The 22,969-nt window shown below is 41.7% G+C and overlaps 1 protein-coding gene across 1 annotated transcript in view; it reads left to right on the top strand.

Annotated features, from left to right (window-relative positions):
- The first annotated feature begins 7,242 nt into the window (after positions 1 to 7,242).
- Positions 7,243 to 22,969, top strand: part of ANO3 (anoctamin 3) — a 1,634,736-nt gene continuing 1,619,009 nt past the window's right edge. The window contains exon 1 of the mRNA XM_078684212.1: positions 7,243 to 7,433. Coding sequence (XP_078540338.1) covers positions 7,301 to 7,433 — 133 coding nt within the window. The 5' untranslated portion in view covers positions 7,243 to 7,300. The remainder of the gene's footprint in view (positions 7,434 to 22,969) is intronic.

The raw sequence follows: 22,969 nt of genomic DNA, 5'->3' as shown, positions 1-22,969 counted from the left end.
GTAACCCGAGAGACAGAACATTGTTTTTGAAATTGAGATATGGAACCCTACCCTTGAATGTCTTTACTAGAAGCTGGAGTGAATCCTCTCACCATCAAGCTACCTGCCCAGGGTGTGCAAATCCCACTGAGACCCTTGCTCACTTCTTGTTTGCCTGCAGGGCGTACAGGGGCCCCAGAAGAAGATGGTTAAGACCAGTTTGTAGAGAACTGGGAACAAGGCATTATTCAGTGGCCCTCCGCTTGTTAACAACAGATACCACATCCATGATGGTAATTTGCGGAGTTGCCAAATTTCTGGGGAGAGCATGGCAAATACGTACAAAGCTTGCTCAACTAAGAATGGGGTAGGACATCAAGTGGTATAACTGTCTCATCATATTAACTAGCACTTTATTAATTAGCATCTTTTTTAAACAGTCCAGACTTGACTTGTTTTCACCACTGACGTGTATTTTAATTGGTTTTTAAACTTGCTTTTTTGCTTTTATATCCTGTAACTTGTTTTTATCTAATTTTATCTTTTGTGATGAATATGAATTTGAATTTACTTTTATAATACTCTGTTATCAAATAAAGTATTACAACAACAAAGTGTTGTTTTCCCTGCTCATGATCAGAATGCATCATGCAGCTTCAAATTCAATTTGTGCAGCACTATAACAATATTATAGGATAAATATAACAATCTTATAGGGTACGCATGTAGGCTATAAAGTGAAATTGCCTTTTCCTGCTGAGAACATCAAAGCCTTACAGTCCTGAACTGTTTCTGCAAGGGGAAGTGAAGGTGCTTAACAAGCTACCTTTAAGCACTAAGCTCATATTAGTCACAATTCCCAGTCCTTAGCTAGTAGCTTGGAGAGTATGTAAACTGCAGTAGTGATTCATAACAACACTTACCCTGATGACTCATTTGGTATTCTAAAGCGACGAAAGGGGAGCTTTTCAAAATGACTCATACTTCAAATGTAATTCAAAACAACAAGGGGCAATACACAAAGGTATTGTCGGTCATAAACATCTATTACGACCAAAAAATGACTTAATTGGCGCCTTCCAGGAATGCCGAAAAGGAATCCTGGCAGTTGTAAATGAGGTTACACCTGTACATGTCTCTGCCACGAATGAGGAGACATGTGCAGTAGTAACTCCTATGCAGTGGGTGGGAAGGGGGAAAGACATTAGCATCATAACTGGAGATAAGATGGCCTGGCCACATAGTGGACACTCAAAGTCCTGCACCGCCCCGCCTTTTATTGCTGAGCTTGTGAAACTTGGGCCTCCCTGAGCTGAGACTATCCTTATCTTAAAAAGTAAATGCCACTGTGCCGGCCATTTTAATTTCAGCTCCCACTCAAGCACTGATAAGAGCATCTGAAATACCAGCTACATTAATAATAGATAGCGTTATGAATAAAATGTATGTCTGAGATAAATAGCTGGTCAAAAATGTGACAAACCACATGTGATGATAAAATGTCAATTTTAATTGTAAAATAATCTCCTATGCATTTCAGTTTGAACATTGTAGGAGGAAGGATACACCCAAACAGCCAATGGCTTGATGGTGCATCTAAAATACCATGTTGAGCTAAGCCAGGACGCGATTGGAAATGCCTTAAACCAGCAGATGGTTTGAATGAGACTTTTCCAAGGCTACTCTGTCAATTGAATACAATAGGTCTGGCTCAAAAGGGGGATTATAAGATGTTTTCATACCTTTTTATTTCTTGTGACTATTTTTGAGTATATTACATTAGTACTAGGAGTCTGTAAGAACATGGTTTATTAGCATTGTCATTCCAGGGTAGCAAAAGAGATAGAACAGGCTTTATTTAGAATTATGTAAAAAGCATTTAAAAGGGTTAAACAGATAACAATTCAAAATTCAACGCAATCAAACTCCAACAAAATCCAAGAAGAGGAACTTAAGATATGCATTTTTAACATTTGTAGAAGAAAACGCATCAAGAAAAAGTAAAGTGTCAATCAGTAGTCACTATTCATAGTTGACAGGGACCTAATACAATTGTAGGATGACTGCAATGAAGCAGAGATCAGATACACCAAGCAGCTTGTCCTGATAAAAGTTTTACCTTTTGACTTAGGGCCTGTTTAAGTCTTTGGCGGTGTGGCAGCGGGCTGCCACACCAGAGCCCTGCTGCCAAACCACCAAAGCCGACTGCCGACTGCCCGCAAGATTAGGAGTTTTCCCTGGTCTGGTGAGCAGTGCTTTAGCTGTCCCAGGCAGTGAACATTGAAGTATTTATTAGAACAACCCAAGTCAACCTTAACCCAAGTCTAATAGTGCAACTTGATTAATAGAAACCTAGAAACATTTTTTTTGTGTAATTACTTGGCCAAGAGTGTAGCATGATCAACCTGATGAAAGCCAAAGAAAGATTGTTAAATGCTAAATAAAGATTAATTTCCCTACACCTATGATATTTTTCTTCTATTTTTTTAAACACTAAGGGGCCAATTACAATGGTGGTCGGACCACAACTGATGGCTAGTCAGGTGCAGTCCGACCACTATCTGGTGCTGGGTCCTAATGATGCATTACAATGCGTGCAGTCGGAGGCAGCGGGCAGCAGGACCGTTTGAGATCCATACGACAGGCTCAAAGAGCCCATCGGTGCATCTGAAACACTTCATTTTCCCTTAATTACGGCGGCTCTCCCATTGGGTTTATGATGATGGTTTTCGACAGCCATTCCATGTTGGACTATCCGACAGGGAAAGGATGTCGGAAAGTGACATTGCAGGCTCCTAGCAGGGCCCTCTTGCCTCCTGGGTGGCACCTACTATGCCCCCTTAAACATCTCTGCACCACATGGCAGGTACCATGAGGTGCCTGCCACTCGGTGCAGCGATGTTTGAAAACATCAATTTTTCAATGGAAGTTTGTGCTGCGGGCCATTTGCGCCCGCCACACAAGCTTCTACTGAAAAATGGATGTTTCTGACCGCCCTATTGGTGGTCGCATGTAAATACTACAGTCAGAACCACTGACCTAAGGTTGGTCAGTTCCCAATCCGCAATGGTAATAAGCCCCTAAGTGTTTTACCATTGTCAACCTGCCAGTGCGAAAGCCTGTTTTTTCATAAGAAATTACTTTTTTGCATTTGTCTAGCTGGTTAATGCCTCAGAATAATTTTAGCAAATAATTTCCTAGCAATATCTAGCAGGGCAATAGGATAGTAATTTTAAGGCAGCTCACATTCTCCTTTTTTACAGATTGGTAAAACTAATTAAACTTTCAATGAAGGAGGGATACTTCTGTCAATGATGCACTATTTAAATTAGGGGAGTAAAATCCCTGCCAATTCAACAGGATGACTGTTATATAAAGAGATCAGTGTTCAATCAGGGCCTTTTGCCATGGGGGCTCTATCGGAATTAATATGCCTTACTACAGACTCTGTTGTAAACCACAATTTTGTCAAATCCTGCTGTGCACTCACTTAAGATAAATGTCTTGTAAATGTAGGCCTAAAACTAATAACAATATATAGATCGTCTAAACATGATCAGAGATTGATTACCCCACTGGAAGCAGAATTTAAGGGGTAGCCACTCTGGTCGCAGAAGCGACATACCACAACATAATCATTGTAGTATTTTCAATTCTTTTGTTGGCTTGTTATTAATAGTCAGAAAAGTTGTTTTTGAGGCCGACTGTCCCCAATTAGTATGTTGAATATGTATCATGCCAGAGACAGTAAAATGTTACATGTTGGAATGACTCAATACCAAGACCGGAGGGTATTAGCTTCTAGATATTTCGTTAAATATGCTGACACATTCCTTTCCACATGTTCTTCCTATTTCAAAATTCTATTTTCATGTTGTACATATTGGAAATCACACCACAAAACTTTAAATTGAATTGTGGTCACTTACAAGATTACTTGGTATGGAGACACAGCTTCGCAAATGTGCACTTCCATTAGAGATTAATACATAGTTGTGGAATGAGATGTACTTCAGGACCAAGTGGAACAGTATGTGTTTCACCCCTTAAAAGACAATTAATGAAAGCAAGATTCAACTTAAGACCCTGGTAAGTGGAAGTTGTACTTTAATGTAGAAAGTGGCCCTACCCATTCAGTTGTATGGTCCTTGAATATTTACCAAAGTGCTGATGTGAGCACCTACAATGAGAATGGATAAACTAGGATAGGTATTAGTCTCAACAAAAAAAACATGAATGCCTAGCTGTTCTATTCCTCTATCTACTACAACACTATATTTACAGTTGGCCTCTAGAACTTTGTTTGAGACATTGCTGTCACACTGAGACAATGCTATGTATGTCAAATAAAATACGCAGATAAATAGAAATTGAAGGAAGTTTTGACCTCAAGACTTATTTAGCCTGCCCATGTTAATCCACCTTTCCACTAACAACACTTTAAAATATGGCATAGTCTGTCTACACTTGTGTACCATTTGAAATAGCAGTATACAGAGACATGTAAGTAGGTATTTACAGCATTAGGACTACTTATCTCAATTTATTTGTCTTTTTGCCTTACATTCACACCGGTATTCACTATACTCTGTTTCCATATTCCTTTTGTTGTTACACCATAATGATGTTAATTTAAATGACCATCCTTTTTGTGAATTCTCCCAGTGTTTTGCCTGCGGTTGATGATCCCATTTTTGTATTATCTGTGTGTTTGTGTTCCCTGTTCAAACATGGTAAAATTGGCACATGCCTCATTGACACATTTAATTTACTCTAAGTCCCTAATATATGATTCTACATGTACCCAGGGTCTGTAAATTAAATGTTACCAATTTGTAGCAGCACTAACTATGTCACCCACTAAAGTGGCACTGTAAAGCATGTCTCCCGGCCTGCAGCTGCTACTTGGGTGTGAATTTTAACCTGACCAGGCTAACATTTGAATTTTACTGCTTATACGTCACCCCTAAGGTAGGTCCAAAATGTCCCTAGCACAGTTGTATAGTATTTAAAAAGTAGGGCATGTATATTTCATATTTTGCAAACCCTGGCATTGAAAAGCCTCCAAAGTATTTTTTTACTATAGTGTGGTTGACTCTCCCATAGGTTAACATTGGTTTACGCTATTGGGGCTAGATCCTGTTTAGGATTAGATAGAACAGTGGTTCAATAACTCATTTTTATAGTCAATTAAAATCTAACCAAATGGTTATGATCATGACCAAACCTTCCCTTTTATATATATGTCTCCCCTAAAGTAGGCCCATGATACCTCAGTGGACAGGGTGCAGTGCATTTAAAAATTAGGATGTATAATTTTAAGCATTAAATGTTTAGGTAATGTAAATTCTACTGCAAGGCCTATCTCTCTGACAGGATAACACTGGAGTTACATAAGCTGTAATTTCCAAATTGGAACAAGTGACCAGCTTATGTTGGTGTCTTTGGCATTGCAATGAAAAAACCTCTCTTCTGATAAAATGGGATTTTAAATTACAATTTTGAAAATGCCACTTTTAGAAAGTAAACATAAGGAGTTGGGGTGGTGAAGTGAGCTATAGAACGATGATGGGTTCAACCCAGATCTGTGACTGGGCGTTGAGCGTCTGAAATGTTTAAGCGCTCCATCCATCAACTCCACCACTGTAAGGATGGGAGGGCAGAGCTTGGCATAGCCCTACCTATACTTAAATAGGCACTGCCCTGCCTCTACACAAAGAGCTGCATCCCCCCTGTAGTTAGTCTAGAGCCATGGCAGGGAAGGCTGGAGGTCTGGGGACTTTAAAGTGAATTTCTAGAAGTGTCTCCCACCTTTCAGAAGAAGGGAACCTGGTATATATTGGACCTCAGACACAAACTCTTCAGTACACCTTTGGACCTGTGGATACTCTTCCAGGAAGAAGGACTGATGTGCCACTTAAAGGACTCCACTCTGCTGGACTACTGCTCTGTAGGACTGCTGCCCTGCTGTGCTCACCTGATCTGCTGTCTGCCACTCTCTTTCCTGAGTGTGAAGGACTGAACTTGCATCTGAGGACCCCATAGTAACTCCAAAGGATATTTTGCAGGCCTCCTGGCTTGACCCTCAGGGACAGAAGGCTCCAACAAACTTGACCCCAGAACTCTGCCATCTATGAGCTTACCCTGCCAAGTGGTGCCACCCCAGTCCTGGACCCTTGGAAGTGGGCCTAAGGTGCTCTGCCAGCCTATGTAGTTTCAACTGAACTGATGTATCTCCTTCTGCTGCACAGCACAACCCTGAGCAGAACTGATGCATTTTTGCTGCTGCATGGATAGATTCCATCACCAACAGCTATATCGCATTGTAGCCTGTTGCATCATTTACATTGTCACTGTGTGACTCATCCTTTTTATTGTTTTGGTTTTGTATTGTTTATTAGAAATTACTCTATCTTTCTAAATCTGTTGTGGGATCCTTTGTGGTGTGTTTCATTGTGTTACTGTTTGAAGTATTGCAAACATTCTTTATTTTGCCGCTGAGTTAAGCCTGCCTTCTCTATGAGAAGCTACTCAAGGGTTGAACACAGGTTAATTTAGGGTTTGCTTGTGCCGTCGCCTTGCGAAGAATTGTGGTTGCTGCTTTAGGAGGGTTTTACCATCCTCAACCAGTAACTCACATTCTTACTCAGACAGTTTCCAAAAACTATACAAGTACACTTCTGTCCTTGACACAGAATTCCCACATTAGGAACCTAATTATCATCATCACGTATTACCATTTAAAAATTGAAGAGGATTGGTTTTGTCTTTTTATATATCATTTTATTTGGCAGTTTTTTTACTTACAATCTTACATCACATTTTCCAGATCATCTGTATTAATTACATTCTCAAAATAACTATTATGCATATGGAAGGAATAGAAGGAGAACATAAGAAGGCATAAACTGAGCATACTTTGTTAATATGCAAATTTCCTAATCATTCCTTCTTACATAATCTTGGTCCATATAAAGTATTAACATGTTCCTGGTTTAGTAATGGTCTATGTGGGGAGTTTGTCGTGTTTATTAATCTTATCATATGTTTAGCCTTTTATATTTTTTATAAGCCTAATGAACCAATAGCAACTGCTTCCTCCTGGGGTCAATACTCACTTCATTCCTCAATTGCCTATTTCATTCATAGTGAATTGGCTTTGTCAATTGTTTTATCTTTAGATAATAAAACCTCATCAAATAACTCGTTAATTGTGTGCATACATTGTCATAATGTTGAAATATTTTGTTTTTCAGGTATGAATACAAGTAGAAGTGGAACTGACAAAGAACAAACATTGAAACCATCTGGAAGAAGAAGTATGCCATGTTTAGCTCAAAGCCAAACTCATCCTCAACATCTCAGCAAGCATTCTTCTTTACATCAGCCAAATCAGATACAACCACAACCTCTTGGAGCAGAATCAGCAGAGGAAAGCACAACTCAAGACAAAGGTAAGGCTTCAACGGAAATTGTGTTGAACCCTTTATTGATTGCATACCATGAATTCAAAAACCTCATCTATCTTTTAGGTACGATCTTTAAGGAAGCTCTACCACCACTTTTCAGTAGTTTAATGATTTAAGTGTAAAATTGGATCAGTAGCTTCTGAGACTGGAACACTTTCTCTCTCTTTATCTTTCCAAAGTCATTGCAAACATTTATAGTACTGAAGGCAATTTACAAAATTGTATTCAGTAAGCTGTTGATGGTAAATCAAGAATGTGTAGTCTGTTAAACCACCATGATTAGGTGTACTTCATAGAAAGGCTCCAAATACTGCCATGAAGATGAACACACACTACCTCATTTGATATGCAGAGGTGAGGCATACATGATCCTTACAAGTAAAAAGTAGCACATCGCCTACACATTTTAGTATTTGTAACTGCAGACCAATCTAGAGCCTATGCATGTCTAAGACTAGCCAGGTTATGTATGAATGTTCATATGAATAGATGCAGGTTTTGCTTGGCTTCAACATCTTTATTCTGAAGAAAGGTTGGACCACGGGGAAACTGGGGTGTAGCCAAAATTGAAGATGGCATGACACACGCAAATATTTGTTGCATGCCAGAAAGCATAAGTCATATGGATTGTAACATTAAAAAATCCGGTAACATAGTAGTAAACAACATTTCAGGACACTCTTACTGTTGCAGCATGAATGACAATTACTAACACTCTGCCAACACTGAAGCATGCACTGTACTGCAAACATAAAGATTAAATTCCAGTTCATTTTACAGTGATTACAGTACTAGTTTTGGAGCATCCATATTTCTCACTTTAGTAACATTCCTCTACTACCTGAATGGACTCTAATCACTCCTGTCAGCAGTATACTACCAAACCAATCTATAACAAGAAGCATTTGCGTTAAACATGACATTAATTTGTGTTTGTGTATGTTTGAATTGAATCCCCTGTGGACAATGCCCTTTATTCTGTTAACAAGGCTATATCATCTTTCCATTCCTGAAGTTGTACCTGCTTTTTGTCAAAACTCTGAACTAAGAAGAAAGTAAATACAAAGGCATTTGATTATTTTGACCTGTCAAGAAATCAGAAATGCGAGTCATATGATTCCTTATTTAACCTACATTGTAAACCACTTTACTTTAAAGTATTTTAGTAGATTATTGCTAAAGGATGATGTTTGCCAATGATTCAGAGTAGAATAAAGACGGCACTGGGCTAAGCTGAAGATTTACTTGAAGAATGAGTTGTGTAGAAGACTATGTCAAGGCATTAGTGGACAATCAATAGGGCCATAAGTAGAGTTATTATCTGTGAGCAAAATGTGGTCCTTTCTTTCTGGGAGACACAGTACCATAATATCACTGGAATAATATCTTGTCAAATGAATAATGTGTTCATATGCATTGTCTAATTGTACATCACCTATTTGGAGTTAATAGAACATCTACACCCAATGGAATATATTTCTATGTACACAATATTTCGGTTCCAATATTTATGTCAGATGATATTTCTGACACAAATATTTTGGCATATCACCTCCTGTAGCATTGCACGGTTATCCAATATGCTGAATGCAGTGTTTTAGTTAAATTTTGATAAATGCAATCAAATTATAATGATTGTGGAAACATGGGCAATAACCTCGATGCATTATTTGAGTACCAGAACCTCTGCATGTCTACAATTCATTCAATGTGTGATCTTGCACAGAGGCTTGAACATTCTTACCAGAAAACTACAATCTGTAGGATTTTGTAGTAAAATAAGATATATCCAGACAATCAAGGGTAAATTGCAGTTTGTTACCAAATTATTAGTTAGGAGTTTGTGTTTACATCACTGGATCATTTATTTAACAAAATGTTTTGTTAATGCTTGAATCTTGAAATATATATTTTTTTGTCAAAGCGTACCCTGCAGAGCTTTTACTTTAATGGCAGCTGCATCCTTTTCTTTAGAAGTGGCCACACACCTTTCTATAGAGAAGCCTTGTCTAAAGAAAGTGGTGTGGAAGAGAGAAGATCCGCAAATCCTGCTGAAGAAAAGGATCCAAGGACTTCAGACTCTTCTTTGAAAAAAGAACTTGAGGACTTCTGACATCAGCTGGAGCACAGTAACTAGGTTTTGTCTCCAGGAGTAGTGGCACTTGCCTGCCAACTCCAGTTGGTGCACATTAGAGGGATTGGCTTGCTTGGGACCATAGAGAAGAGAAATTCTAAAATTTCTGTGTACCAAAGCTGTGGGAGCAGAACCTGTAAAGGGGGGACTGCTGGCTCCAGCTAGGCACACAGGTGCCCTGGAAGGGTCAGGAGGCTTTGGGGTGTTTGGAGTGTAGCAGGGAGGATAAACTGCCTTGAGGACCCCAGGATGTTGCTGAAGAAGACCTCAGGACAAGGAATAGTATTAATGGCCAAGACAGAGGAACATGCCCTGGGTGCTTCTGATGGAGCGAGGGTGCTGGTGCTGCATAACAGGCCTCAAAAAGGCAAAAGGAGCCAAATAGGGCAGGCCTCAAGCTCTTCATCATTGGAGGGAGAGTGATGAAAGGCAGCTTTCTAAAAGACATTCAAAATCTTACCAGTCAGGAGGCTTCCAGAGGTACAAAGGACTAAACTACATAAACCCCTTGAACATTGGCTCATTGGGGGAGGAGAAAACCTATTTCTACAGGGCCCTTGGCTGTAGGCATTTGTGCCAGGGCCCTGAGGCTGAGGCTGCTGGGCAGAAAGAAACTAATTACAACCAGCAACCTGTGGCTATGTGGGTACCCTGATGAGCCAACAAGAGGGCCAAAGTGTGGCACCACTTCCCCATGTTAACCTCACTCCAGTGAGGGCGAGAGCCCCATATTGTCTCCCTTCTTATGCGATTACTCTATTCCTTAGGGCATCCCAGGGCCCCAGTGGTATTGCCATAAAACCAAGACTCCCAGTTAGGGCCAGAGCTCCAGCAGTGGTAAAAGTCCCCCCCCCCACCATTTATGTGCCCAGGTGTGGAGGAGCAGAGAGTACACAACTTCCTATTCCCAACCCCTGCTTCGCTCAAGAGAGCAGGTGTAGAAGAATTCACTATTGGCCCCCTATTTTGGTATAGAGCTGCACAGACGAGCAACCAGAATCCTGGAGCCACCTTCCTTCGCAGCCTGAGAGACTGCGCTGAGCAGTATTAGAGGCAACTGGTTTGGCTGTGCTGTCCTTCAGCGGAGTTTCTGGTGCCCAATATGTGGAGATGGGGGACCCACACCAAAAGAAGCAAGCGATTAGTGCATTTTTAGGAAATAGCCCTGGGAGTCTGGGTTGAGACACCTGCTAGCACATTGCATGCAATGGAACCTCCTTTGGAAGTTTTCACAGCAAGACCTGTGGTGCATCCAGAGGGCAGGAGCGCTACCAGAGAAGTGACATGTGACTGAGGGGTCAGGAAGGAGAGTGGTAGGCCCACTTCCAAAGAGCTCCTTGTATTGAGCATTTGGTACCATGTTTCTTTCCGATGTTGAAATGGGTGACTTGGGGAGACTGTTCCTGTTTTCAAGCAATATCGTTGCTGGAAATTTTGGTCTTATAACCCCAGGGTACCAGGAAATATGTTTCTAGGTTCTATGGTTGCTATTAGCAAGTATTAAAGCAAAAGAAAGAATCATACACTGCACAGTATTGAACATAGAAACCTCTACTGACAGTAACAGTATTACAAGTGAATCCCTGCAAATATTATTGAATGTTATAGTAAGGCAGTACCATCCTGAAATGCTGTAATATTGTTGCCATTGTGTTTATGTCACAGTTCAGTGGTGAATTCAGAGTTTTTTAAAATATTTAACAAAGGTTTATTTTAAAATATTAGACTTTGTCTGCCTGGATGTCCAGTGGGCTAATTATCATTAGAAAACAGGAAGATGGCCCTGCGAGTGCTTCCACTTCATGAGATGTGAAAACTGCTCCCAGAGCAGAAGCAATGGCTCAGGTCTTCTCAAAAAGACCTGGGTTTGAAGAGTGTGACATGTATCAGCTCTGGAAGGGCAGCTTGATAGGGTTCAAGAACGTTGTTATTTTTGACAGAGATGCACGCTCAGTCATAGTTAAGTGTAGACGGCGAAAGAGACGCCTTTTGTCCTCCAGGCTCTCTCAAGCCAGTTAGACACCAGTCCAGTGGGAAAGGAAGTTGGTTCCGGGACCAGTTTAGTGCAGCTGAGTAGGAGGAGAATTTCCCTAAACAAATCTCTGGCTCCCTCCAGTGACAGAAAGATGTTGCCATGTTGGATTTGCCTCAGGATAATAGACTATGTGATAGTTTGCAGTCAGGTGAAAGGGATGTGCTGAAAAGTAAGAAGGACTGCCCTTCAAAACTTTTTTGTTATTGTTTAGGTAGCGCCTGGTAGTCACTCCAATCCAAAGTCAGTAAATTCAGCAAAGCTGGCACCTCACATAAAGCTCAGCAGATCACTCTCTGATACTTGCTATTTGAGACCTGCTTTCTTCCAAGGAACTCAACGGTCTCTCTCTTATACCTAGTACAAAGCAGTGAACTCAAGGTTCAGATGGCTGACCTCATGTGTAGCTACAGGGCCACAGCATGTTGCAACAGGCCTTTTCATGAAGTACTGAATTGCTCAGCTGACAAGTAGCGACTGGACCTGACCTGGACCCTGCTGGTGGTCTCTGCTGGAGTGAATCTTTTCCCTAAGTCCTATTCCTAAGGTTCCTTCAGTTTGTCTATCTTGACTTTTTCTACCATCCATGAAAAGCTGGGACTTAGAAACATTTTGGACTTCCAGATTTCTGGAGCACCATAACGAACCATGCTAGCCTATTCATCCGAGGGGCAACCTCACGGGGCTGAGAAAACAGATTTCTTCTACTTGGAGCGTCTTGCAGCCGCAAACGCGATTCAATCAACACATCGCGAGAAGGTATCTAGCCTCATCGAAACAGTCATCTGATACATGCTGTCAGCTAGCCGTATTGAAGGATTCTAAGCTCCAGAAAATAGACTAAGTCTAAAAAAATCTTGACCTAGTGAAAGCACCAAAAGTATCAAGTCGACAAAAAGTCTTCCCTGGTGCAAAATATTTCCCGCTCTGAGCTTTTCCCCCCAAAATCAATGGCTTCAACTGGACCTACTCTTTGAGGACATCCTACGATACAGCCTGATGCGTTGCCCAGCTGAAGGCTTTTGACTGCAAAAAAGCAGAATAAGTCACAAGGTAAAACCTCAGACAGAGTTGAACCTGGTTGCTATATCTATCAGCTTGAAATTGTGCCTAGGTCCTGATCCCCCACGACCACTGATTATCATTGGCTCTTTATGCTTTTAGGTGCTATTTATATTTACATTTCAATTTGTAAAAATGAGTTTCGCCAGTTTCCCTTATTGGATTCTTCTTGTTTTATTTACTTAATGTTACTCAATTGTTCCAATATGGTTTGGGATTTTTATTGCTTGGTATTTTTACTTTATTACAGTTTTTTTTACTGTGCACATGCTTTACACATTGCCTAGGTATACCAGCCTTCTCTGTGCCAAGGCTACCAGGGGGTGTGCTCATGTTAATTTAGTGACATGATCTGTGATTATTCCTTGAGGTGGGAAGCTGTTTATGCTAAATAATAATCCTTTGCAAGGGTTCCTGTCCGTGAGAATCTGCTGAACTGATCCAAAGCCATTAAAATATACCTATAAAACCCAACCACTTTCCTTCGGAGAGCTTTGTTCAAGGAATCTGTCTTTTAGAGAAACAAGGAGAGACAAGCAATGTCCTCAATATAATATGTGTCTGTAGACTTAGGTAGCTTCTGCTTTCCGTTGGAGGTTTGCTTTACACCAAGACTTCTTTGGCAGAGCTCATGCCATCCAAGCAACATCATCTAATGAGCTTCAGATATTGTGTATAATATGCTTCCAAGTAATTGCATGATGTCAATGCTTTTGCTTACAGTGGCATGGCACACTGATATCCTATGATGGACTTTGATAGTTTTACAGGGAAAAAGTCTTAGTAAAACACACTAAAACATTTTGAGCTTCTTCAAATGATCTTGGGCTTTAATTGGTCACAACAATTAACTTTATTCTAAGGGCCCAATCTTAAACCCAATTCAAAGAATAAAGTATTTAGAATTTTGGTTCATTCTGTGCTTAACTTTTCTACCCTAGATTCCTTACCACTGTAGTATTCTACAGGAGTCTATAGTTATGTATGGTGTAGAAAACAGAAACTCTCCCACATATGGACATTGATTGTTCCCTAGTTATTTATAGATTTTTGCTGAGAGGAGAGCTATCATTATTCATGGAGTGCAGCTTTACGTATCGAAAGATGTATTGTAGTTTCCTTCACTTCTATTCACACTTTTATTGTAATACCTCGTGTTAGTCAACCTTCAATCAATCAATCATTCAAAAATTTGTAGAGCACACTACTCACCCGTGAGGGTCTCAAGGCGCTAGGGGGGGATGTGCTACTCCTGCTCGAACAGCCAGGTCTTGAGAAGTCTCCTGAAGGTCAACAGGCCCTGGGTCTGCCGCAAGTGGATGGGTGAGGTGTTCCATGTCTTTGTGGCGAGGTGGGAGAATGATCTGCCGCTGTGGTGGTTAGATGGATGCGTGGGACGGTGGCGAGATCGAGGTCAGCGGAGCGTTGCTGGCGGGTCGGGGTGTAATAGGTGTGTTGTTTGTTGAGGTATGTTGGTCTGGTGTTGTGGAGTGCTTTGTGAGCGTGGGTAAGGAGCTTGAAGGTGATCCTCTTGTTGACAGGGAGCCAGTGCAGGTCTCTTAGGTGGGCAGTGATGTGGCTGTGGTGGGGGATGTCAAGGATGAGGCATGCGCAGGCATTCTGTATACATTGAAGTCTGATCTGGAGTTTGGCCGTAGTTCCTGCGTAGAGGGCGTTGCCGTAGTCCAGCCTGCTGATGACGAGGGCCTGGGTTACCGTCCTTCTGGTTCTGGTGGGGATCCATCTGTAGATCTTGCGAAGCATGCGTAGCATTTTGAAGCAGGAGGAGGAGACAACGTTGACTTTCTGGGTCATAGTTAGTGATGTGTCTAGGATGAACCCCAGGCTGCGTGCGTGGTCGGTGGGTGTCGGTGCAGCTCCCAGCGAGGCTGGCCACCAGGAGTCATCCCAGGCAGAGGGGGTGGAGCCAAGGATGAGGACCTCCGTCTTTTCAGAGTTCAGTTTCAAGTGACTGTTCTTCATCCATTTGGCGACGGCCTTCATTCCTTCGTGGAGGTTGGATTTGGCGGGGGCTTGGTCATTGGTGAGGGAGAGGATCAGCTGGGTATCGTTGGTGTATGAGACAATGTTGAGGTCGTGAGATCGGACGATGTTGACGAGCGGTGCCATGTATACGTTAAAAAGGGTCAGGCTGCGTTATGATCCTTGGGGTACGTTGCTGGTGATCTAGGTGGCCTGGGATCGGAATGGAGGAAGGCGGACTTTCTGGATTCTGCTGATGAAGAAGGAGGTTATACAGTCCAGGGCTTTGCCGTGGATCCCTGTGTAATGGAGGCGTGTGCGTAGGGTGTGATTGCAGACGGTGTCAAAGGGGGTTGAAAGGTCCATGCCAATGAGGGCTGCGGTTTCACTGATGTCCAGAAGGGTCCTGATGTCGTCGGTGGCGGCGATGAGGGCTGTTTCGGTGCTGTGGTTGCTGCAGAATCCGGATTGGAACAAGTACGGGGTGTTGTTTCCCTTGAGGAAGCGGGTCAGTTGCCTGTTGACAATCTTCTCGATGACTTTCGCCAGGATAGGGAGCAGGGAGATGGGCCGGAAGTTCTTGAGGTCCTTTGGGTCCTTTGGTACCTTAACTACAAATTAGGTGTCTACCTAAATGTATCAAATACTTGTTGCTGAAAAGGCATGACTACAGAGAAATAGCTGTTATAGCTGTGATTGTTGAGAGAAGGGTGTCATACGCAGAGCATTTTGTTTTCCATTTCCAATGTATACATATCGATATCATAGTAAACAGTTCAGTATTTGTGGTGTATCCCTGATATATTCACTACTCTATGGATATATTGATATATTCTGCTGTATCCTGATATTATCTGCAGTAGCTACAGTAGATTTGGCAATAGATGTCATTATATTTAATGTGGAATGTTAACTGAGTTAGTAAATTTTAAACAGTACATGTTTATTGTAAATGTAGTTTTGAAACATCAACCTATAGTGTAATTGTTACACACAGGTACTGTGCACACATATGGTAGAGCCGTATCATGTGATACGATGGTTATAGACAAAGAGAAGCATCAAATAACATTAATGAGTTCAGGATGGTCAGTTGATAAGTTCAGTGTAGGTCTTTATTTCTTTGTCTTGTTTTGACATACGCCAGCCGACACGTGTTTCATCAACAGGATACAACCTGTGACTCATCAGAGCTGTAAGACACATGGTAATAAAAGAAAAAATCGGACTTGTAGCGGCAGTCCAGAATTATATACACTGAGGACAAAGGAACAAAAACAAGATCTAGAGGTCCAAAAAGAAGACCTCTCACAATTATTGAAGCGGTGATAGGTGCGAGAAAGTGCACGGAATGTCGGGTCGATATTCATGCACAGCGGTTTAAGGAGAGTGCTGAGTGATGGTGAGGAATACTGGCAAATAATGAGTGGAATTGTTTCTACCCGTTGTTTAATCAATTTTCTAAAATACAGATAATTCAAATAAAACAAAAACTGTATGCTTTTGTTAAAAGTAACTTGCAAACTAGACATGGTAAACTGTTGCACAGAGGGCCAAGATTGACTGAATTACATTGAAATCAATTTCCAGGATTGCATGGGGGAATATATTCTATGGAAGAGAGAGGGCAAAGTCATGACATGATGTATGACTAATCTTTCATACTATCTGGTCAAGTGGATACAACATGATAAACCACTTTTTCTTGAGGATACAATTTGGCTTAACTTTGGTAGCTCATTCAATGAAAATGTTCAATACAACAATGCAACAATCCATTTAAATAAATGACACACATGAGTAAACGTAAACAGAAAGCAAATACCTAAGGGCCTACTTTAGATCTTGGCGGACAAGTTACTCTGTCACAACGGTGACGAACATCCCGCCTGGTGAAATTTAAATCCTTTAGGATATAATGGGCTTATTATTTAGACAGGAAGGATATCTGTCACCATTGGTATAGAGTAACCGGTCCGACAAAAACTAAATCAGGCCCTTATTCCTGAAAAAAATTATAAGCAGATGAGAAGTCCATAAAGGCATTAAAGAACATTGGGCCCGATTCACAGAACTAACTTAAGACAAAATCCTAGACTTACTACCATTTTGCTATTCACAGAAGGCACGTACTCATTTTGGTATTCACAGAAGGCACTTACTCATTTCGGTATTCACAGAAGTTAGTAGTCCTAACTTTAGGACTCCTAAATGCGTTCTGTGAATACCGAAAGTCTTAAAATTAGGATTTCTCTCAATTTAGTAGTAGTAAAGTTACTACTCCTAACTTTAGGACTCCTAAATGCCTTCTGTGAATGCCGAAAGTCTTAACCACTTGGATGCTAAGGCATGTTCATGGGGTCAATGTAATTTTCATTGAAACCAATGGAAACTCCATGACGAGCTGGGCTCGTCATGAGCGTCGAAGGGGTTAAAATTAGGATTTTTCTGGATTTAGTAGTAGTAAAGTTAGGACTTCTAACTTTAGGACTCCTAAATGCCTTCTGTGAATACCGAAAGTCTTAAAATAAGGATTTTTCTCAGTTTAGTAGTAGTAAAGATAGGACTCCTAACCTTAGGACTCCTAAATGCCTTCTGTGAATGCCGAAAGTCTTAAAATTAGGATTTTTCTCGATTTAGTAGTAGTAAAGTTAGGACTCCTAACTTTAGGACTCCTAAATGCCTTCTGTGAATGCCGAAAGTCTTAAAATTAGGATTTTTCTCGATTTAGTAGTAGTAAAGTTAGGACTCCTAACTTTAGGACTCCTAAATGCCTTCTGTGAATACCGAAAGTCTTAAAATTAGGATTTTTCTCAATTATACTACTACTAAACTGAGAAAAATCCCAATTTTATGACCTTCGGTATTCACAGAAGGCATTTAGGAGTCCTAAAGTTAGGAGTCCTAACTTTACTACTACTAAATTGAGATAAATCCTAATTTTAAGACTTTCGGTATTCACAGAAGGCATTTAGGATTCCTAAAGTTAGGAGTCGTAACTTTACTGCTACTAAACTTAAAAAAATCCTAACTTTAAGACTTTCGGTATACACAGAAGGCATCTAGGAGTCCTAAAGTTAGGACTCCTAACTTTTGTGAATACCGAAATGAGTAAGTGTCTTCTGTGAATACCAAAATGAGTAAGTGTCTTCTGTGAATACGAAAATGGTAGTAAGTTTAGGATTTTGTCTTAAGTTAGTTCTGTGAATCGGGCCCTATGACAATTTTCATAGCAACCTCTTTATACAGAGCATTTAATGCAGCTCCGAAATGACAAATAGCATTGTTCCCTTTTATGCATCTTCTACTCAGATTACAAATAGGCACAAATATGGTTTGATAAATATACAAGTTTTTCATGTTACATCAAGGAATTCCATGCAGAATAGGGGCTACTGCATGTCTGATAATGTCCCCCTCATTTATCTTCCTATTAATTTTGACAATATTGATCTGAAAAATGTGCATGTGGAAATTGGTGTTCGATAACTATAGCACAGTACATAATTACAACACCTAAGCAAAAACCTGGTTGTGGAGGTATCGGAATGTAACCATGAACCAACAATCAACACAGTCTAGGTTGAGCTAAAAGAAGTGTATCTTTGATTAGGGCATATAGACAGAGTGAAGAATTTTTTTGAACAAAAAAATTCAGTTTTAAAATTGGAAACTAGGAAAATGTTTCTTTGTACAGTAAAAGAACATCCCGTCTTCCTGCTCCTAATTTCCGCTTCGTCTCATATGTCTAATAGTCAGTTTCTGTGTTTTATATCCAGTGTGGACTCCACTGTCTCATTTTGGATGTTGGGTGTGGAGAGGAGTGTCTTCTAAGCAGAAAACGCTACTCTCATAATTTGGTGAATTTGTGTCTTAACTGGATGGATTCTACATGGCAGTCTCTAATATTTGACGGATATCCACACACCCTAAATTTTTTACATGGCAATAAAAATACTCTTCAAAGTACTGAAGGGATTGTAGCATGTTCATCTATATTTTATCTGTAAAACATTTGATATTGAGTCTAACAAACCAATGCCCAGATGTGCAAAGGTTGTTTGCGGGCGCAAATGGGTTTTAGACCCGCTTGCGCCTGCAAAAAAACAGTGGCCCACGTACTAATCTTAATTTGTAGAGTCGCAAATCAAATTGACGTTACCGTGTTCCTCACCGTTATGCCTTCATGCACAGTTTCCTAATAATACAACCATAAGGTAACAAGTAGTAATCTACGGCATACATTATGCTCACAAATTATCAGGAATAACACAATGTAAGCTTGACATACCTTAAATGTTGTATGTATTCCGTGTAATTTCTCCCCTTCTTCCCCTACAGGTGGTCTGATAACAGGGCTCCTAAGTAATTATTTTTCCTTTCCCTTCCCTCCCTAGGCTATAAAGGCTTATTTTAGGCATAAATTCATGTCCTGATGATGATTCGCATGATCTAAAATAGCGAATCGAAACGCCGTCTGTTTACCAAATATAGCTTCGATTGTGTCTATATTTTATTATTTTTCCTTAAATTACTGTTTGCAATGGACCACTGTTGTTGACAAATTGCAAAATATGATTAGCAACTTTCTATTAGGAAGGGGCGTTCTAAGAGCGTCCCTTCCTAATAGTAACTCCTTAAGCTGTGTAAGAATGTTTTGTGTCTGCAATTTCGGTCGCAAAAGACTCACATTTTACCACCCTTCTCAGGACGGGGGGTAAAGCACTCGCAAACGGTTGTAACTGCATGAGCAAATATTTTTTATGGGCAGGCAGTAGTCCCAGGGACCATTGCCTGCCCTTAAAAAATTAAACTAAAAAGTTTCGTCTTTATTTTTTAAATGCATCCAGTTTTCATTTACGTAAAACAGGCTGCATTAAAAAAAATGCTTTATATAAAAGCAGTCCCAGATATGGAGGTCTGCTGACCCCAGCAGGCCACCATCCCTGGGAGTGCCAGCCATTCCCAATGGGGTTGAAAATTGCGGCAGCCTCAATAATATGCATGAGACATGCAATTTGCGGCACCATTGGGAATTGCAAACAATGTCTCAGACACTGTTGTGCATCCCAATTAGCGAGTTGCAAATTGCGAGAGGCAAATGAAACACAATTTGCGACTTGCCATTTGGCAGGTCATACTTCTGGCCAAACCTTGCCGGTTCCAGACTGGAAAAACAATCAATGACCTGCATGGAGAGGAAAGGCACCCTTCATCAAGGCAATTTTCTTTTTGTTTTCCTACATCGGATGATTGTTTTAGAACAAAACAATTCTAGGCAGGCAAAACAAACATGGCACATGCTCGGCATTCATCAATGTCTTCAGTACATTACCTACCCTAGCACCTGCACTGAAGGCATGGAGCTCCCCTCTGGGCAGATGAGGATCTATCACCTGAAAGACAGTTCTTTGCCAGGTTGTTTATCCCAAATCCATTGCAAAGGTTCCTGTCTGTAAGCATCTGATGAACTGAGTCCAGTCCGTGTTTTGCATCCCGTTCTGCATCCAGCAGCCTAACCAGAAGCGAGTGGAGCGGGTGGAGCAGCGGGAGCTACGAGAGAGAGCTCCGTCACGCCGCTGCCTGTTCTTGGCCCTCTGCCTGGCTTTCACCTCAGGTCACCGTGGTTCGGAGGACCTGGAGCCATTTGATACAGCCCAAGGACATCCCAAGGACTGGGTACGGATGGACGGACGGACGGAGGAGGTATGCAGCTCTATGGCGTGGTCCCGGTGCCTGAGCTGCTGAGCGGCTGGTTCCTGCTCTGCATCAGAGCCTCGGTGGCCTTGGCGTCCTCTTGTGGCTGGTTTCCACTTCCACTCCACTTCTGCCTGCACATCTTCTTTGCGGTGAGCTCCTGCCTTTGTAGCTCCTGCCTTTGTCTGGCGTTTATTGGCGGCACTTGGCGGCATTGTGGAAAGCGGGATTAGGTCCTTAGGGTGCCTGCGAGGTGCGGGTGCCGTGGGGGCTCGGACTGTAGTAGACCACAGTTCTGTTCTGCCCCCATACCCAAGCCATTTCCTGATGAATAATGCCAACAATTACTTCCAATAAGTAATTGTAAGTGAGGGCAAAGCGGAGGGGAGAGCTGAGTTGGCTTTTTGTTTGGATTCCAGCATTGGTGCAGTGGAGTGGAGCTGCAGAGTGCCAACGGGCAGTAAAAGACTTTGTGGTTGATGCTAGCCTGAGTTACGCTGTTACGGGCTGGAAGTGTAACGTCTTCTTCTATCTTAAAAATTCACACTGCCATAATTACTTTTAAAGCAGGAATTGTGCCGACTCCCCAAAGCTCCCCAAGCTTAAAAAGGTTAAAGAAGCTATAAAGAAGCCTGCCTCTCCCGCGTCTTAGAATCCAAGACCTTCCAAGAGCTTGGAAAAGGACATCAGTCTCGACCCATGCCCACCGAGTGAGGAGGTGAGCGTTTTTTGGCAGGGGGGGTTTGCAACTTAGAGGGCGAAACTGTGGTGAGGGAATAGCCTATAAGGGTGCAAACAAGAGAGTATTTAAATCAAGAGAACTGTGAAAGTAGTGAAGAGGGAGCCCCAGGAGCACCGTGCGGCGGCTCAGGGCCCATGCTCTCTTATATTATTATTATTACGGAATAAAACAAACATAGAGGAAAACCACAGGGTGCTACAAAGATCCACAGCTTTAAACCAGGAAATACCCTTCTTAGAGGGATCAACGGAATCTCGTAGAATCAAGAGACAACTGGGAACCCTCCAGCAATAACTTTAGCATCTGACAAGAGTTAATCTCAAGTAAATTGATCATGAGATCAGGGAAGCCTCGAGGTGGCGAAGAAAAACCACAGGGGAAGACATAAAAAGGAAAAGGGGACCCACTGAGCACAAACAAAGAGGCAGACGCAGGAACATCTACGGACAAGGGTATGAGCTTCGAAAAGTCAACGTCTCCGAAAGAGCCAGACAACAGCCTAGTTACACATATAGATCTTTCAGTCTCCCCTGACAATACAAAACAAGGGTCACAGAGTCCAGTCCCTGTTGCAAAGGACTTTCCCAGGGACACCACAGAATGCAGACCCGCAAAAAATAATAAGGGTGATACATATAATGATGAAATGGCCTCCCAGGCCCACAACGCACAAGGTCCAGATCTCAAAGCCAGCAAACGGGCACTAATCACCGATTTTCTCAAAGTATGCCATAGACTCTCCACAGGGAGTAGTAAGGAACACTCAGAAAATAATGTTAGCTTTAACTCTAACATTAACAAACATAATGTCCCCAAGGAGGTCACGAACAACAGAGACAAATCAACATCTTCATTGCTCAAATCAAGGAGCCAAAGCGAGCCCTGTAAAACCCTCAAAATTAAAACAAGAGGGATCTCAGGGGGCGCGGGCTCCGGTCCTCCTAGGCTTGATGACTCGAGCAGCTCACAACCAGTCAAAGGATCAGACTTACCCTCGGTACAACCATTTCCCGAGGCTCAACTAGCAACTCATCCTCAAATGGTTTGCGCCCTAGTCCATCGGGACCCTGATATAAGTAACAATCTGGTTTTTTTGCAGCAAAGCCCTTGGACAGTCCAGGAAATGACACTCAAAGCAACAGAAGGAGGCTCCTTGTGCAACCAAATTCGCATCCAAGAACCGAGCCCCCTTTCAATGGTGTACTTTCCCAGTTTAATGAGAGGCCAATTTTCAACAGAAAAAGACAACATGGCTGGAAACCATAGTCTTCTCTTCGTAGGGCCAGAAACTGAAGAAATTACAATTCCAAAGCCACAAGAAGCAAATGAAACAGTAGATCTAAAACAAAGTAGGTGTCAGTCGCCAGTAATAAGCGAGTCAAGCTCAGGAAAGGAAGAGGGCTTTCAAAACAGGACACCTCAGAGGAGCGACCAACTGCATGAGCACCACACCCACATAGATCATCTTGAGCATCATGAACATCCACCCCTACTAATCCAAACACAGGGGGAAACACCGGAAAGAACTCTAACGGCCACCATATGGCCGCACCTATTAAACACCATGGAAACCGTAGGCAGAGCAATGTCCTATCATGCAGACAAACTAGATACGCAAGTCGAACTGCTTAACATCTTGGCCACCCACGTTCAGGGGATAGAATAAAACCTACAGGACCTCAAGAGCATGATAATGAAGGTGCAACTTAACAAGGACACCACCTTTCACACTTGTTATTGTTCCCAAATAATTGACAAACTGGCAACAGTACCCACGTTGATGACACAGATACTGGGGATTGTCAAGGAACCACCAAATGAGACCAAGATAGCCACCAGCCTAGAAAAAGATCAACAAGACGGCAGGAGGG

Source organism: Lissotriton helveticus, chromosome 3_2 (genome assembly GCF_964261635.1).
Source record: "Lissotriton helveticus chromosome 3_2, aLisHel1.1, whole genome shotgun sequence".
NCBI classification, from domain to species: Eukaryota; Metazoa; Chordata; class Amphibia; order Caudata; family Salamandridae; genus Lissotriton; species Lissotriton helveticus.
Note: the sequence above shows the minus strand (reverse complement) of the source record. Positions and strands in the feature narration are given on the sequence as shown.